The sequence below is a fragment of the Solanum verrucosum genome, unplaced genomic scaffold (assembly GCF_900185275.1).
Source record: "Solanum verrucosum unplaced genomic scaffold, falcon-dt-bn FXZP01000062.1, whole genome shotgun sequence".
NCBI classification, from domain to species: Eukaryota; Viridiplantae; Streptophyta; class Magnoliopsida; order Solanales; family Solanaceae; genus Solanum; species Solanum verrucosum.
In genome coordinates, this window is record NW_026020477.1 from 7,167,857 (window position 1) to 7,187,370 (window position 19,514).

A 19,514-nucleotide genomic window follows, 5' to 3' on the forward strand; every position below is an offset into this window, starting at 1 on the left:
TAACTGACAGATCTGTCACAACTCACACCCAACTATGGTATTGTTGATATTCAAAACCTTTAAGCATTTGTTAATATCATATATAAAAAAATTTTCAATAACTTATACATGTTATGATATTAGTTTTATTGAACTTGTACTTCATTCTTGGCTTTATATATTTCATATTTTTTATATATAAGAACAAGTTCTATATTTGTGTAGATTCTATTTCTGAGGCATCCCTTTTCACAATTAAAGTACATCATGGCGGATCATTTGTGCGTGGTCCGACAAGAGGCTACATAGGTGGAAAAGTTGTATTTTTGACTATGTAAACAGAACAATGATAAGCTTATCAGATTTTAAAAATATGGCCGAACAATGTGGTTATGACAAGGAGTCTGTGGTGTTCTGGCACAAGTATGGTTTAACCCTTTATAAGGTTCGATTAGTTGGTAGCAATATTGAAGTAGCTAAACTTGCTACTTGCATTCCAAAGGATAGAGTGATTGAGATGTATTTTGAACATTTGAATTTCTATCATGATGATCATCAACATTGCGAGAAGACGGGAATGGATTCTTTGCCAATAAGTGATACATAAGCAAATAGTGATGATTCTCATGATGATGATTTTGAAGATTTTGATTATTCATTAGAGGAAGATGATATATTATTTTCTAAATATATTGATCCTTCTGTTGAATCTTTTGGGATCAATATAAATCAGAGGCATGAGAAAAATGATGAAAATCAAGATTATGTAAATGAAAAGATGCAAAATGTGGAAGGTGATTCGGATTATGTAGATTCTGATGATACAGGGAGTTTAAATAGTGATTGCAATTCTGAAAATGAAGATTCTAACTTTCCGAAGCACAATCCAAAATCGGATGCCATTAATCCCAAATTGGAGTTGGGAATGATATTCGGTAATAAGAAAGAATTCAAAGAAGCTGTGATTGTAAATCAAGCCAAAATAGGAAAGTCAATTGAGTGGATCAAAGATGACAGAAGAAGAGCAAGGGCTAAATGCAGGAAAAATGGATGTAACTGGAGGATATTGGGCTCATCGATGCAAAGGGACACATCTTTTCAAATAAAGACGTTTGTCCCCAAGCATACTTGTTTTGGGTGGAATTATAACAACAAAAATATCACTTCCAGTTGGATTGCAAAGAGGTATGTTGATAGAGTTAGATCAAAAAAGAATTGGAAAACATCAGAATTTAGAGACAAATTGAGTAGGGAATTACGGCTACACGTAAGTATGAATCAAGCAAGAAGGGTAAAGGAAAAGGCTATTGCAATGATCGATGGAGATATAAATGTTCAGTTTAGTATATTATGGAATTATTGCAATGAAATTGTTCGAACCAATCTTGGGACTTCCGTTTTCCTGAAAGTAACTCCAAATGAGATACCTAACAAGTTGATGAGATTTCAAAGGTTTTATATTTGTTTTGCAGCATGTAAAGTAGGATTCAAGGCTGGTTGTAGAAAGATTGTTGGGGTCGATGGGTGTTGGCTGAAGGCCACCATGTATGGGGCACAGTTATTATCAGCGATTACTTTGGATGGAAATAACAACATCTTTCCAATAGGTTATGCAATAGTTGAGAAGGAAAATAAGGAAACATGGCGTTGGTTTTTAACATATTTAATTAACGACCTTGAAATTGAAGAGCAATACTTGTGGACTTTTATGTCAGATAAGCAAAAGGGACTTCTTGAAGCTTTTGAATTAGTGTTGCCTGATGTTTCTCATAGATTTTGTGTGCGACACTTGCATAACAATTTCAAGAAAGCTGGGTTTTGTGGAATGACATTAAAAAATGCTCTTTGGAAGGCAGCTTTAGCAACAACTATTAACAGGTTTGATGCTTCTATGGCTGATTTGTTTGAGTTAGATAGAGATGCTTATGCATGGCTTTCTACGAAATTGCCTAGTGAATGGTCAAAATCACATTTCTCTCCGCTTTCGAAGTGTGACATTCTTTTGAACAATCAATGTGAGGTGTTTAATAAGTTATTCTTGATGCGAGAGATAAACCAATTATTAAACTTTTGGAAACCATTAGGCATTTGCTCATGACAAGAATTAACTCAAATAGGGAGAAAGCTAAAAAGTGGAATTTGGGTGATATTTGTCCTACTATTAAGAAGAAGTTGACTAAAATTATGGAGGATGCTGCCACTTATATTCCTAAAAAGTTGAATATGTGGAACTATGAAGTGATTGGACCTGTTGAAGGTGATATTTGGGTTGTTGATTTATATAACAGGACATGTAGTTGTAGGCAATGGGAACTTTCGGGTATCCCTTGTAAGCATGCTATATCATCTATTTGGTTGAAAAATGATGACGTTTTAAACTATGTCGATGATTGTTACAAGGTCGAGACATATCAAAAAATTTATGAAGTTCTGATATTGCCTATGAATGGTCCTGATTTATGGCCGAAGTCACAAAATCCTCCACTATTACCATCTTTATACTTGAAGAAGACAAAGAAAGGGAAGAAACAAAAACTAAGAAAGAAAGAAGATGATGAGCCGAGAGATAGCAGGATGAAATTAAAAAGGAAACAAAAATCAGTTCATTGTAAGAAATGTGGTAGGCCTGGCCATAATAGTAGAACTTGCACTCCTTCATCTAATGGCGTTGAAATTCATCCATCGGACCATCCTTGTAGTTTGGACTCCATCATGATCAAGAGAGCATCAAGTTATCATAATGTGAAAAAGCTACATGTAAGAGTGTTCAAATATTCTCATCTAAATTTCAATTATTTAAGTTTTTTAATATAGTATATAAATGCAAATATGTAATATTTTCATTTCTTATTTCAGGTTAGAAAAGGCAAATCTCAAGTCAGTCATCAAAGTTACATTTTCCAAACATCCCAAAACGGCAGGAACGATTGAAGAAATTACTTCTTTTTGATTTATTGAGTTTTTTTTGTTCTTGTGTATCAAACTGATGATATGCTACTGGTTTTTGCTGTTCGTTTACTTATTTTGTTAATTTAATGGTACTAGACTATGTTTCTACTTATTTTTATTGGTTTTTCTATTGTTTTGTTGGTCTTTTCATGTTGTTTTTCTTATGTTTTGCCAAACAATTTGTTGTTTACTATTGGTTTACCAATTTTTCTGTTGTATTGCTGTTTGTTTTTGTTGTTTTATGCTAGTTTGGTGTTGTTTTGCTGATTTTCTTGTTGTTTATATACTGGTTTATCAACTTTTTTGTTGTTTTCTAGTGTGTTGTTGTGTTTGGCTAATTTGGTATTGTTTTGCTGATTTTTATGCTATTTTTGTACTGATTTACCAGTTTTCATAATCGTCTTTCCCTGTTTTTAATTAGCTGCCTTGATGTATTCTTGAGTGTGCTTTTTGTGCAAGTTTTGGTCCTATTTTTTAGGTGAAATATTAGCCTTTTTTGCTGGTTTGAAGTGTTAAAATGCTCAAAGTGGAAAAAAGAAGAAAAAACAAATGCTTTTAGGCAACTCAGAGTACTTTCATTGCGCTTGGCAAACACACAAGATACGTTTAATACGAAAAACTCAAAGCGAGACTGATCCAACATAAAACGACTACTTTTACTACAACTCCAAATTCTCGTCTGCTCTCTTTTCAAAGTGAGGCCAATCCTTCCTCTTATCAGCTTACTTCTTTTTCAGACGCAATGCATTTCTATGAGTGTTGTTTATCATTTCTCAACTAGGCACATTAGGCTTGTCTCGCTTCCTCTTTGCTCGCATAGGAGAATAGATATGTATGAGTTATATGAGCAGTCAATTTCAACCCTTAGTTAGGAACGCGTTTTCTGAAGGTTAAACTGAAAGTGGGACAGAGCAAATTATTTTTCTGTACAAACATATGAAAGAAGAGTCTGCACGTGAGCTATTGTTTATAAAAAGATGAAGCAATCAATTTACAGTATATGGAGACTTTGGGAGGAAAGTCATGTGCTTAGCACATATTTTTCTTTCTGTTAGTTTTTAACAGTTAGTTAACAGAAAGGATGTTTATGTAAATTTTGGGATAGTAAAAGGATGTTTTTTGTTCACAATTATACCACAAGGATGTACCCTAAGTTTGAGTTATACTTGAGGGATGGTTTTAGCCAAAAACTCTTTATTACCAGGTAAATTGTTCGTGCTTTGCGTGGTAGTGAACTACGTTAATAATCTACTTCTGAACATTTGATAATATAAGTGTTTTCGAGTGGGTACAACCCTACGATAAATTGTCAAGAATATTGTATCCAGAGATGAAATGAAATATTTTTTTAATCTTAAAACCAAAAAGATTTGATTCGAAGTGTTTATGCATTTTTTTAATTAATTCTTCATTGTAGTTATTCATCACCAAAGTCTTTAGAAAAGATATGTAATTGTTTCATTGTCTATATTTGTATTTTCAAAAAGTGGTACAAACATTTTATTCATCAATTGGGAGAGTTTTTCTCCTATTCAAGGCCTTTACATACAAAATCTAAATATTATACATCTTATATAATTAGTCGTATACTTGATAAGTTGATTAAAATTTAAAAACACATCTCTTGAAGTTCAATGGAATAACGTATGTCTCTCAAATAATTTGGATTAAATGATGTCTTGGCAAGTCCCTTATTCAAAATCATTCGCAATCGATGACACAACTTTGATAGCCAAAAGGCATATTTTGTTGTTTATGTTTCGATCAATATGGTTAAAACTTTATATATATTTTTGCGACTTTTAATCTAATGTTTATAAAGAGATAATTATTTCTTTAATATTTGATTAATATGGATTCGTCCTACTTTGAGGGGTAATTCATTGACTCCAATCCAACATTTGAACCCCAAACTTTTGATTAAGGTTGAGTACAACACTTACCATCCCACTACATTCCTTTATTTTTTGGATGTCACTAATTGATTGAATGTCTCGATAATATAGAAAGTTGAATAACTAAAACTCCAAGGTAGTGTGGAACCACCATAACTTCTAAACACTCAAAAGTCCGTTCTTGAACATCACATGGATCTTTTAGTCATTGAAAGCTCTATAAAGATCAAAGTCATTTATTTTACAAGTTTAAGAATTTTAATCTACATGACACCAATAGTCTAATGATTACATCAAACTCTTGATTAACATATCTTTACTTCAACATTATGATCAAAAGCATAAACATAAACAACAAAGTTTAAAACATGTACTCAAAAATAACAATTAATAACATAAGCATAAATTAATGACTGTAAAAAACAAATCAGGGTTACAGAATGAAATATAAAGAAAAAAAATCAAGCTCACTAAATGCACATTTGTCCCCGTAAGGAAATTATTCCCCTCTAGTACCCGAAGTTTAAATGAATAGATCCTCTCATGATAGAATGATTTTATTCACCGGTGCATTGATACAAAAATAATGGTGTCAGTGAGCGACTCAACAGGAACAAAGTACACGAATATTTAATTGTGCAGAAGAAGAAGAAGAAGAAGAAGAAGAAGAAGAAGTTCAGAATTTTTGTTGTTTTAAAATGAGAGGAAATCCCTCTATTTATAGACAACAAAGGGTAGTGTGAATAAATGCTTATTGTGCCTTATCGGGAATGTCACAACTCGTTGGAAAAGTCACAATCTTTCATAAAAGTCACAACTTTTCACAAAAGTCGCAACTTTTTATAAAAGTCACAACTCTTCATAAAAGTCACAACTCTTAATAAAAGTCATCAACTCTTTGTAAAAGTCGCAACTTTTTCATAAATTCACAACTTTTCATGAAATGGAAGGCTAATTTTGGAATTAAATAAATTAAAAGGGAATCCTGATTTGTGGTGGCACCACGTATGCGGGTTTAGGGTTCTCTTTTATATATATACTAGGTAATTTACCCGCATAATCTTTCTAAGCTTTTGAACAATATTTCTAATAATCAACTGCTATAAGAAAAAAAGAAGTAAATTTTAGTAGGTTTTGAGAATATTTCAACAGAAATTAGATGATTTGACATAATCACATTTCTCAAGAATTGTAAATATATAATGAATGATTAAAAATATCTTCATATCTAATCATTTTTATCTTTTACATAATTTATCATAATATATGTTTGATGATTGTAACAACTTGATTCCGTCGTTATGTAAAGGCTAATGGGGAAAGAATTTGGGCCAGAAAACTTTTTGGTAGTAACTTGAAATTTCCTAGCCTAGTCAAGATTTGGACGAAATCGGAGTCAAGTGAGTCTAGGAAAATCTGGTAATGGTTTTGATTACATGAGTAGATATCTAAGACGTTAAGGAACCCGTAGGAGTTTACGGAATCAAATTCGGGCGAGTAGAACTCCCGAAAATGATCTTAGCGTGAAAGGGTAATTTTAGAACGTCATGATTTGAAAGTGTATTGTGAAATGGGAGCTTGGAACTCTAATTTCAACTTTCTGTCTCCGCGCAAGCCGCCAGAGCGGGGCCGCTATAGCTGGATAGATCCCGCTGTAGTGGGACAGTCGCGACTTAAGTCGGAAATAAACTCCAAAAACGTTATTTTCTGCAAGTTTCGTTCTTGAGAGCTAGGAGGCGACCCCAGGTGATTTCTTGACAGTTTTCCACAACTTTTGGTGCTAAAGGTAAGGTTTTTACTCCCCTAATCCGTATTTTGACCCGTAAAACGTAGTTACTTGGGTAATTATTGTTGGGAGAAGGTTTTGATATGGGAATTATGGTGGAAAAAGTCCTAATTGGGATATTGGGATTATGGGTTTGGTCTTGGGTTAATGGGTTTGTTATAATCTGGATAATTAGACATTTGATTGTTGATCCTTGCGTATATTAATTGTTTGTAGACCTAGAACAAGGGGAAAGAATTCGGAAAGGGAAGATTCAAGTGCCTTAAGGGATTCAAACTTGGATTCGAGGTAGGTGTTGACACCCAATTTTGGCTCTCCACATTTAACTATAGTTATAATTATAATAATAATAACAAAATACATATGTTATGATATTTTTCATAGAAATACAAAAATGTTAATTACTTATTTGACTTGATAAATTTACTTCTTATAAAAATTAAATATATTATATTACTACTTACTTTCTCATTTTTTTAAATAAATGTTGTTCTTCTTAAGAATTGAATCTATTTTGATTCAAATATAATTCCTTTTGTCGCAATAGATATTTTTCGTACATTTATTAAAATTAGAAAGCTTAGTTAATTGATGATTTATTAATTTATATTAATTTAATTTTAAGAGTGACTAATTTTATCAAATAAGCTAATCTTGCAAAATAATTATCTCCTATGGCTATTTAATAAAGGAAGAGGTTATAATTTAAATGAATTTAATTTGAACAATTTTTGACAATCCAAGTACCCTTAAACCGGCCAATCTGTGTGTGCCATGTAGGTGAGCACATGGATTGTGCTTCTTTAGCTTAAATCTTGACCTTACGATTAAATCTAACGGTCCTAGTTAATTAAGCTTTTTCCATTATTTATATATATATATTCCTTTTAATCCTTGATTTATCTTAACCGTCCGATCAAACGATCGGACGACCCAAATTAAGTAAGACCTTTTCATCTTTTCCCAAAATCGTACAACCCCCCCCCCCCCCCCCATCGCCTCAAGCTTCTTCTTTTCCCAGGAAATCACGTTTCTTCCTTCCCCAACGTCTTCTTCTTTTTCCAGGGAAAAGGGGCACTGTTCCTTCCTCTTCCCCAGACGTCCTCACCTTCCCCATGCCCCTTCGTCCTCTCTCGTCAATTGCCCATCGTCCGCTGCCAAAGAAACGGCCATGAACCGCCGGAAAACGACAATATCCGGCGGTCTCCAATGTCACCTCTTCCTCCATTCGCCATCCATCAATCACAGCCCCCCTTTCTATCAACTTTACATTTTTTTCGATTTATTTCTGACCCAAAGCAGGCCTAGAAGTCTAGACCATCATTATTACTCCGCCTGAAAATTGGGGGACGCGAAGAACCATCGGATTTTGATTGGTTACGCCCTTAATCTAATGGGTCTGAGGTTGGAAGCCTCTCCCAAATTCGACTATAAAATCAGCCCTTTGGTTCTCATTCAAGAAAAGGACCGAACGACATCGAGAAAATCCGAGACAATCATCGGAGAACGACAAAAAAAGAGATAAAAAGCACACTTCAAGCATTAGTTCTTTTTTGTGTTTCGAAAAATTTCAATCTTCTTTCAAACTTTATGTTTTTGATTTTGAATTCGAGTTTCGAGAGTAAGTTCGAGGTTGGAATCTCTTGACGTAGAATCCCTTGTTTGCTGCTCTCAAAAAGGTACACTGCCTCGCCTTTATTATTATTTTTTAAACTCCAATTAGTCATTTTTTGTTGATTTTGACAATTTCAATTTTGAGGTTCTTAACTGCTTATTCAGATTTTGTTTTTATGTTTGTACAGTTGAGTTTTTTTTTTTTTTAGCAATGATATACATATCCCTTATTTTTTACTTTTGGACTTGAATACATTTAGATGTGTGTATGAATGATTGAGAATGTTAATCTCGTCTAAGTTTTCTCTATTGCAATATAGCCTAATCTAGTTCTGAAAAGTCATAGTTTACTTTTGATTACGAACGTTTCTCCCTCTCTTTGTAGTTGTTGTTGGTTTAAAGATTGTTGTTTGTCGTTTTAACTCTAAGATCTTAACCTTTAGTTGTTCCAAATGCATCGTCACTTTGCTTAACATTCTCATTAGTTTTGCTTTGATGTTCCTAGCCTCCATCATAAGTTAACTTCCTACAATGCCCAGTTAAGATATCTGTGAGTATGTAGTAAGGATGTTGATGACTTTCTGTTAAGAATTGCAATTTTTAGTTTTAAAATCTTACTTCATCCAGGCTTAGCCGCGTCTTCACATAGTTGCACATTATTACTTGTAAAAAATCTAGATTTAATGGTTTTCTTCCTCTGACATGATACAATCTTATTTTGACTAGTGTTTTAGAATAATATGAGCCCCTGATTTCCAGCATAGCCTAGACTTCTTGACATCTTGTTCTAATCCTATATTTTTCATTATTCAAAATTTAAAGTTTGTGTTAACCTAAGTTTCAAACCAAAGTTTATGGCAGATGGTTTTATGACTTTTTCAAGCTCAGAAGTGAGTTTTGCAGATTCGTATCTACCTATTTTTTTCAGTTGAATATGCTGGAAATTTTTTGGGGCTGCTTGTTTGATTCCTCTCTAGAGTTATGTTTAGAAAATTACAAGTTTGTTGTCTGTGAAATATGGAAACCCCGACTGCCTATGTTGATAATGCAAACTCGAGTTAGAATTAGCTCAAAAAGTGCAAGACGTGTTGATATTTCTGCTTTTTAAATGACATTCATATTTAGGCCGATGTTTCGCATTGTAGAAATCTCATAAGTAATCTCATTGTCCGAAATTCAGATTGCACTTAAAGTTTGAGGAGTCTCCATTCTATACTTTGTTTATGCCTTCCAAGGTAGCCAAGTTTTGTTTAAATAATCATCTTTAGTGTGAACAGACAATTTTTCTTTTTCTTTTTTTTAGTTTTCACTTGTTGCAGGTTCATTTTTTCAGTATAAAAATATATTTTTTTTCTTACGCTTCATGGTGTTTGGGAGATGTCACTATAAAGGGTTATTATATATTTCTTTATTTCCATTAATGGGTTTTATGTTCATTAGGAGATATATTCTATTTACATGGCTCAATTGAGTTTATTTTTTTTTTCTTAATGTGCATTTTCCGTATAGTCTTTTAAGTTTTAAATATGCAAGAAAATGTGATCATGTTAGCCCTTGTTTTAAGCTGCATCATAATTATTCCTGCTACATAATATTATTCTCGGCCCTTTTTGGGTAGTAGTCAAAACTTGCTTGAATTCCAATTGGTTATATTCTAGTGATTCGAAGTTTCTAATCTTTGTTTCCTCTTCTTATATTTTCATGTACAATCGGAGGGCTGGAGTTTCTACTTTGGAACTCGTTATTGGCCTAAAATATTAGGCCAATAGCGATTAGGATCACCGCAATACTTGGAGTCTCATAAATAGGAGTCCACCATTTCTTAGCATTCCTTTTTTACGAGTTTGATTATGTTATTTTGATATGTTGACTAACCTCTGCTTATGCCTACATAACTCTTAAGTTTTCGATACATTGCTTGTCCTTTTATTTGAAGATTATTTATGTGAACTAATATTATTTGTTTGTGAATTTAGTTGAGATACCTTTAGAACAAATGATACAAAAGACATTTTTTAAAAATGGGTTAGCATTTTTACTTATAACATTCTTTTAGGCCTTTTAAGTTGAAATGAGGGGGCTTATAGTTCAAAAGTTTTCCAAATAAAGTCTCAAAGGGCTAAAAATAATAATCATTTAGGTCCACTCATTGCTTAGGACCCCCAAATAAATCCGGAACTAGTTTAAAGGCCAAAATTTAATTATCCTTTAGAGATACATATTTGTAGAAAACAAGCAGGGAAGCAGGCCCTACACTTTATCGGCAAAAATAGGCTTATTTTATATTCCTTAAATTATTTTATATCCCTTTACACATTTGGTAATTATTTAACTTAGATAATACTTTCTTATTAGGTGATTTGCCAACATTTTTCCTTTCATTTATAAATGCGTAACATGTTTCAAAGAAATTCGCCTTGGAGTGATATTTTCCAAAGTTATATACCGATTTTGATTTGTCCTTAAAAAAAAAAAAACAAGTGTTTGAAGTTTAAGTTTAAACAACTTAAAAATGCAGATTTTTGGGTTCAAAGAGTAGAATTTCAAGCTTAAATGAGAGGGTTTCCAAAGGTCCCCTAAGGTGTAATAATTGGAGTATTACTAAGTACGAGAAAACTCATCAATTGGGATTTCTAAATGAACTTGAGATTAAATTTAAAAAGCTAAAATAATTACCTTTAGAAATATATAAGGCTAAAAATAATCACCCTTTTTTAGAACATATATATTCTTTAGGAAAACCAGCCTATATATTTTGTCAACAAAAAAAATAAAATATAATTGTAGAATAAGGCTCAATATTTAGGCCTATTTTTTACTCTTTACATCACCCCTTTATAAAATGTATTGACTATACTTACTTTTTTTTTTTTATCAAACATTGCTAATAACATTTTAATTTTTTTTTAACATGCTATTTCAAATTTTAGATATGCAAACAGGTTCAAATACAAGGTACACATATATATGTCGTACATATAAAGGTATACACTCCATATTTTCTTCACATAACCTAGTATTATCTACTATCTCTCTTACTAATGTTATCTATTTATTTTATAATTTATAAATGCCTACACCTAAATATACATATTACTTTATTACATATAATTTATCATCAACTTATCCCTACGTGTAAAAAGAATGATAAACATTCATATATTTTGAACAACTTATATGTATATATTACACTTCATAATAAATATATTTAAAATCATAAGCCTTTATATGATATTTTAACATTTAGTATCATTATTATTTATTGTATTTGTTTTGTTTATTTTAGAAAACTCCATTTTATATATTTTCATTCAAATTACACATCACATATTACTACATATTAACACTCAACTACCACCTTATTTTTACGTCTTAATAAGACGATAGATTTTCGCAAATTCAACATCTATATATTTTTAGGATAATTTTATTATGATACACCTATTTATATATATATATATATATTATATATGAATATTTCATATATCTAAGTACATTTATTTCTTTATTTTACAATACTACTATTAAATATATTTTATAAGACATATATATGTCATACCTTGTATTGTATCCTTTTCTTAAACTAACTAATAACTTATCGTTTAATCATTAAAAGAAAATAAATAAACAAGTTTTCCTAATCATATTTTCCTAAATTGAGTTTAAGGACTATCTTCGGATAGGCTCTGAGGGGTGCTTAACACCTTTCCCTCGAGTAACCAAAACCCTTACTTAGAATCTTACTGGTTTCGCAAATCAAAACAAAGTTTACATTTACATATTTTAAAAAATGGTTTTCCTAATATTTTCCTTAAAATTTAGGTGGCGACTCTAAAACAAAAAGCATTTTTTTCCAAAATCAGTGTATCAGCCACATTGTGTTGTGAACTGTTTCGGCCGGTTCGAAATAGGGTGTGACAGTAGGTGATGGTTGTGATTTCATGTTGTGTGATATATGATTGTACGTGCTTCATTATATTGCATGTATGTATGCGAATGTTGCATTATTGATCACACTAATAATAAATGAGTATGAACGAATAACTATATGCCATGAATCACCTTTTAATTGTATAATGGAGCAGGTATCATGTTCTGACACACTAATTGGGATCGGATGTCACATACCGACATATATATGGGATTGGGTGCCACATTTTGGCGCATATATGGGATCGGGTGTCACATCCGGCACACTAACTTTGATCGGGTACCACGTACCGGTACACTAACATTTTGGGTATGGGTTCCATGAGAGGACCATTGAATTAGGTTTCGTGAGAGGACCGTTGAATTTTGTTGTGTATCTACTTGTGATGATAATGTTCATATCTAATGGTGATTGAGGTTGAAAGACTGTTTGTTGCTCTAAAATGATAACCAATGTGTATTATTGAGAACGTGGAATGCTACATTGATCTGAAAAAATGATTAATATTATATATGTTCGGTATATGTCTGTTTTATAATGTTGTGGTTACTTGCATGTGTTTCACTTATTAGGATAGACGTGTGATCCTACCAGTGCATTGTGGTTGTGTATTGATACTACACTTGCTTGTTATTTGTTAAGTACATGACATCTTCAGGCGGCCTCAGCTATGTGACTATTGAACGTGACCAGATTCAAGGGTGAGTCAGTTCTTTCAAGCTGCCATGGATCTCTCTTGTTTAAGTCAACTCTTTTCAGACCCAAACTATTTGTTTAAGGTATTTGTTTAAGGTATTTGTTTAGTTTCGGGGTTATACCCCTTGTTCTTAGACTTGTCATTAGTAGAGTTTTGGTACAATGACTTTCAGGTTCTAAGGGTTAAGACTTCCGCATTAGTTTGGTTAAGTTATTTGTTTAAACCTTTGGAGTTTATGGGAACTCTATATAATTTATGTATTTAAACCTGCTTCCGTATCTTTAAATGCATAGTTTTTGTTAAGTTGTTTAGTCTGGGTTGTAATAATGGTTCTCCCACATGAGGGTTAGTGTGGGTGACAATCACAACGGTCTGGGTCGTGATAAAGTTGGTATCAGAGCCCTAGGTTTATTGATCTCATTGTACCAAAATGAGTCTAGTAGAGTCTTGCGAAACGGTATGAAAAGGTCCGTACTTTTCTTCGAGAGGCTATAGGACCTTTAGGAAAAACTCACTTTTTTCTACTCATTCATGCTATGACTTGAATCCAATTGGTATCTGGGTGATACAAATTGGTATTTGCCCTCCTTCACTCTATGGTCCGAACTAGAGCAACACAAGTATTAACACCGTCACTAGCAAGAGAGGATGTGAATAGACTACTGACAGTTGAATAAAGCCACCATTCGGAACAAGTATCCGTTGCCTCAGATAGTTGATCTTTTGACCAGTTACAGGGTGCATCAGTTTTCTCTAAGATTGATCTAAGGTCTTGCTATCATCAATTAAGGATTAGGCCTGAGGATTTACCAAAAACGACATTTAGGACCCGCTACGGGCACTATGAGTTTCTAGTTATGTCGTTTGGATTGACAAATGTACCTGCAGCTTTTGTGAGTTTGATGAATGGTGTGTTCAAACTATTTCTTGATTCGTTTGTTATAGTATTTATTGATGACATTTTGGTTTATTCGGAAAGGGATACCGACCATCCTTATATTATTCTGGGTGTTCTTGGGAAGCAAAAGTTATATGCGAAATTTTCTAAGTGTGACTTTTGGTTGACTTTAGTTGCCTTTTTGGGGCATGTAGTTTCAAGGGAAAGGGTAATGATAGATCCCCAAAAGATTAAAGCAATTAGGAATTGGGTATGACCTAGTTCTGTGACTGAAACTAGGATTTTTGTTGGGCTCACTAGCTACTATCGTCTCATATGAAGGGATTAAGGTCAGATTTACATATTCAAGTTTATAGGTGACAACATTCAAGAAGTTTTGGTAAGGGACGGTTAGATAATAAACAATATTCCTTTAGAAAAGACATTGGTATTGTTGTCATAACATGTATGGGTTGCTTGGTATAAGGGATAAGATTATGTTGCGATAATTAAGGTTAGAATCTCTACTGCGATTTCCTAGATTGAGTGTATATACAAGAGGGTAATGATATGACTAGTACAATAGCAGTTATGCTTACTTGGTTAAGTTATTAAGTGTGTTAAAATTGTGGAGAACCTGGGCATATGAGGAGGAAATCAACGAGGTCGTGGAGGCCGGGGAAATGGTAGTGTAGGTAGGGCAGTGCCACCAGGCAAGGAGGTTGCCCGTCAAGATGACAAAGCTCAGTTTTATGGTTTTTCGGGCAAGACCGAGGTTGAGGGTCTGATGCAGTGATCACAAGTACTATTATTGTTGGTGACCGGATGGCTAATGTGTTGTTTGATCCGGGTTCTACTTATTCTTACGTGTCCGTGCGATTTGACTCAGAATTTGATATGATTTGTGATATACTTGATGTCCCCATCCATGTTTCTACCCCAGTTGAAGAGTCAGTCATAGTCACCCATGTATATTGTGTTGTCCTGTTGTACTTATAGATTTTCAGATTTATGTTGGAAATGACTGACTTGATATAATCTTAGGCATGACTTGGTTGTCCCCCTATTATGATGTGCTTAATGGTAATGCTAAGTCGGTAACTCTAGAGATTCGAGGTAGGGAAAGGTCAGAGTGGGAAAGAGGTACAAGCTTAAGTCAACTGAGGTCATATCTTTCGTGCGGGTAGGAAACTGGTGGAGCAAGGTTGTTTGGCGTAATTGGCTCATATTCCAGATGTTGGGGTTGAGTCTCCCTCTATTGAGTCTATTCTTGTGGTGTTAGAATTTAGAGAAGTGTTTCCTTCTGATTTGCCTGATATGCCTCCGGATAGATATAAAGATTTCTACATTGACTTGGAAACTGGCACTCGCCCCATCCCTATTCCTTCTTATCTCTCCGATAAAATTAAGAGAGCTCAGGCTCATCATCCGTCCTAGTGCTTCCGTGGAGTTCTCATGTTTTGTTTGTGAAGAAGAAGAATGGTAGTATGAGGACTGGTGATTTTATCTTAAGCCATAAAGGGGTGAATTAATACCGGAATGACTAGTGTTGTAAAAAGCGCAGAAAAGCGCGCTTAAAGCGAGAACCGAGGCGAGGCCCCTGTGCTTTTATTTCGTGAAGCGAGGTGATATTGAAAAGGCGCTCGCTTCTACTGTAGAAGCGAGAAGCGCAAGAAAAGCAAAAGCGTAAAAAAACGTGCTTAATTTGAAAAAGCGTTAATTAGGGTTTCATTTTTTTAAATTGTAAAGTTTTTTCTTTTTTATTTATTTCTGAAATCCTTATGCGACTTAATATACCTCTTTTGCGATTTAAAAAAAAAATGGACTGCTACGAGACTAAGAAGCTGCGACTGCTGCTGTAAGTTTTCTTCTCCTTCTCTTCTTCTCTTCTTCTGCTCTTCTTCTTCTCTTCTTCTCTGCGACTGCTCTGAGACTTTTTTTTCTATTTTTGGTTGCCAGGCTGCCACTGCTTTAAGTTCTCTTCTTCTTCTTCCTCTTCTTCTCTTCTTCTCTGCGAAGCTGCTGCGACTGATCTGCTACTGTTTTTTTTTTGTTGCTGAGTGTTTTCTATATTTTTATTGCTGCATTATTTTTTTCCAATTTCTGTTTGCTGCTCTGTTTTTCAATCTCTATTACTGACCTGTTTTTTCTTTCAATTAATATTACTGCTCTGTTTTTTCCAATTCTTTTGCTGCTCTGTTTTCTTTTTTATTTCTATACAGTGACTTGTGATCAGTGATATGTGTATGCTTGTTGCTCTGTTTTTTTTTATTTCAATACAGTGTGACTGCTCTGGTTGCTGCTCTTAAATCTTAATAGTCTTTAATTTTTCTTACTTAGTAAATTTGTTGTTTTGTTACTAAGTGACACTTCTTTTTTGCTTGTAGTAACTAGTGAAGTTGTATTTTCTTATTCAAAATGTCACAAAAAAAGGATCTGGCTTGGGCGTATGGAACTCTTATGGGTAGTAACACAACAATCAAATGTAGCTTTTGTGATGTGACATACAATGGCGGAATATTTTGTCACAAAAAGCATCTTATCAATGGCTTTAGAGATGTAAAAGTATGTCCGAACATCCCGAATAAAGTGAAGGAAGAGATCAAAGAATATTTGTTGAAGAAAAATGAGTTTAAAACTCGAATGAACCATGAAGCATCCATGGTTAATCTTGTTGATAATGATGAAATGGATGATGATGAAGTTGAAGTGAATATGCCAATGGGACCTCCCTCAAAGCATCAAAGGATGCCTTCAAGTAGTGGGAGTGGGTCCTCCATCAATAGCACTATCAAGGGTCCTATGAATCTCTATTTCTCGCAAAAATCAAACGAAAAGAGAAAAGGTGGACCTATTGACTTAGAATCTTCTAGAAAGATTTTGAGGGATCATGTTTTATCTGCTTTTGCTAGGTGGATGTATGATGCAGGGCTTCCTTTCAATTGTGTTAATTACACAGAGAGTTTTGGTGAATACATTGAAGCAGTCGGCCAATATGGCCTTGGAATGAAGCCCCTCCACCTATCATGAGGTAAGAGTTCTTTTTTCTAAAAAAGGAGGTGGAAAAGACAAACAAGATAGTAGAAGAACATAAGGTTCAATGGAAAACATATAGTTGTTCCATTATGATGGATAAATGGACAACAAAGAATGGAAAAATGGTCATTAATGTTTTGGTGAATTCTCCAAGAGGGAGTGTGTTCCTTGAATCTTATGATGCTAGTGACTCTTCTACCGATTCTAATAAGATATTTAACTTGTTTGAGAAAACTATCATGAAGATAGGCAAGGAAAATGTGGTACAAGTTGTGACAATAAGGCAAGTGAGAACAAAAAAGCGGATAACATGTTGAAGGGAGTGTTCCAATATATTTTCTGGACTCCTTGTGCTGCTCATTAAATCAACTTGATGTTTGGTGACATTTTCAAAGAAGCCCCATATTCTACAGGTGAACTTGAGTCTTGATATTTAATTTTCTTTTTTAAACTTCATGTTAGTTTTCTTTACATTTTAACTTCCATTTTTTTAACAGTTTTTGGTAAGGCTGTTAAGGTACATGCTTATATCAATCAAATGGCATTGTTGTTGAATATGATGAGGAGATACACAAAGCAAAGAAATTTGGTAAAATCCGCCAAGACAAGATTCGCAACAGCTTTTTTGATTTTGTATAGTTTTAATCAACAAAAGAAAAATTTAAGAACTTCGTTATGTCAACTGAATGGAATAAGAGTATCTATTCAAAGAAAACTCTTGGTAAAGAAGTTGCGAGACACATTATTAGTCTATTTTTTTAAATGACGTTGTTCAAGCACTCAGAGTTAGTGGTCCTTTAATTCATGTACTTCGTATGGTGGATGGGGAGAAAAAACCATCAATGGGTTACATTTATGAAGCCATGGACAGGGCCAAAGAAAGTATTGAAAAGGCATTCAATTATGATACAAGGAAATATAAGAGTGTTTTTGAAATCATTGATGCAAGGTGGACAGATCAACTTCATCAACCTTTGCATGCAACGGGACACATTTTGAACCCAGGGCTCTATTATAAAATAATGACATGAAGACATAACTGAAGATGTGTGGCAAGGATATCATAAATGTGTTGAGAGAATGATCCCAGATAAAAATTTGCAAGACAAAATAGGGGAGGAGCTTGGTGTGTACATGAAAGCGGATGGCCTACTTGGAATTGAATTAGCCATTAGAGCTAGAACCTTAAGGTCACCAAGTGAGAATTTCATCTTTTAGTTGTGTTTAAAGCTTCACCTTTTAAGTTATTACACATCTTTTAAAATAACTCTTCTACAGTTGAATGGTGGATGCAACATGATCATAATGTCCCAAACTTGCAACAGTTTGCTATTAGAGTGCAAAGTTTAACTTGTAGCACATCTGATTGTGAGAGAAATTGGAGCGTGTATGAACATGTGAGAAACTACATTACATTATTACTAAATTAATAGGTATCTTAATCATCCTAAGTCCTCCTATTAATTACTTTCTACTATGTGCAGATTCATAGTAAAAAGAGAAATAGGCTTGAGTTGACACGCCTCAATGATCTAGTGTTCATCAAATATAATAGAAAACTGGCGCGTCGTTACAATGATCGTAATACCATTGATTCAATTTTGTTGGATAGTATGGATAAGGCAAATGAATGGTTAACCGAAGCACCACAAGATCACCAAGATGAAGAAGTGTATGAAGGAGAAAGTCTCACTTATGGTGATGTTTCTATGGCTAGTGGTGTTGATGAGAATATTTATAGTTTTAGGGGGAGTACTTTAAGGGGCAATGAAAGAAGAGCTAGAGGTTCCAGTTCAAGTCGAAACCTTGTTGATGAGCCTTCTGATGATGAAGAAGATGATGACCAAGTAGAACCCTTGGTTATGGCACTTGAAGAGTTTGAGGATCTTGTTGAAGAATAGGAGTTTGATTCTTTTGTGATTTAATTATGTTTTTGATTTTTTGCTTTAAATATTATGACTTATGAGTATTATTGACTATCTATTTACTTTTAATCTAAGAATATATTACCTCTATTAAGTTATTTAATATTTTTTTATTTTTATACTAAATATCGCTTTATTTAAAAAAAAGCGCGCGCTTCGCTTCTCGCTTTTGTGAAGCAAGCCCTCGTCACTTTTTTCCGCTTCTCGCTTCCCAAAACACTGGGAATGACAAGCTTATGGATAGTGGCGTAGCCAGAAATTTCATGAAGGGTGTCCAAGAATCGCATAGGTAAAAAAAATAATTTGACATGGGTGCACTAAAATTTTGAAATCAAACTACGTAACATTAACAATTAATTTTTTTTAATTAAAAATATACTAACTATTTTAAAATCAAACCACAAAATTTAGCTTGAATTTTCATGTTTATTTAATAGGAAGTGAACGAAAAAGAAAAAAGAGAACGAGAAAATTCAGTTTATAATGAAATCACTTTTATACTTCAAGATTTCACTAACCTTTGGTGACTTAACAACAAGATATGAAAAATAAAGAGTAAAATCAAACGAGTTTTTCTAAAAAGAAATTCTATATAGAGCCTTTTTCACGTTTAGTAGCTTTATAGAAAAACAAATAGAATTTGCTTATTAAATTTAAATTTTATTTAAAATTTTAGTGAAAAGAAAAAATGATTAAAATTTAATCTTTACTACGCTTTTATTTTATTTTTTGTTATATTTTTAAGTTGTAGGTCTCTAATTTGAGATTATTCTAATAGATAATATGAGTTTTGAATTGTTGAAAAAATATCATATTTATTAACTA

The 19,514-nt window shown here is 33.4% G+C and overlaps 3 protein-coding genes across 3 annotated transcripts in view; all 3 read left to right on the forward strand.

Moving 5' to 3' along the window:
* The window catches only part of LOC125809198 (gamma-glutamylcyclotransferase 2-3), a 1,073,903-nt gene that overhangs the window by 656,886 nt on the left and 397,503 nt on the right, over positions 1 to 19,514 (forward strand). The window lies entirely within an intron of this gene.
* Positions 1 to 19,514, forward strand: part of LOC125809206 (uncharacterized) — a 226,957-nt gene that overhangs the window by 40,333 nt on the left and 167,110 nt on the right. The gene's annotated exons all lie outside the window — the stretch shown is intronic.
* Positions 353 to 2,929, forward strand: LOC125809433 (uncharacterized). The gene is made up of 4 exons (XM_049489071.1): positions 353 to 575; positions 624 to 1,938; positions 2,097 to 2,333; positions 2,836 to 2,929. The coding sequence occupies exons 1-4, from the start codon at positions 353 to 355 to the stop codon at positions 2,927 to 2,929; spliced, it is 1,869 nt and encodes a 622-aa protein (XP_049345028.1).

Bases quoted from the DNA above. Each gene is read 5' to 3' on its own strand.
- LOC125809433 (XM_049489071.1), top strand. From the start codon at position 353: ATGGCCGAACAATGTGGTTATGACAAGGAGTCTGTGGTGTTCTGGCAC. The intron at 576-623 runs GTGATACATAAG...ATGATTTTGAAG, and splicing joins AATGGATTCTTTGCCAATAA to ATTTTGATTATTCATTAGAG. The intron at 2,334-2,835 runs GTTGAAAAATGA...TTCTTATTTCAG, and splicing joins CATGCTATATCATCTATTTG to GTTAGAAAAGGCAAATCTCA.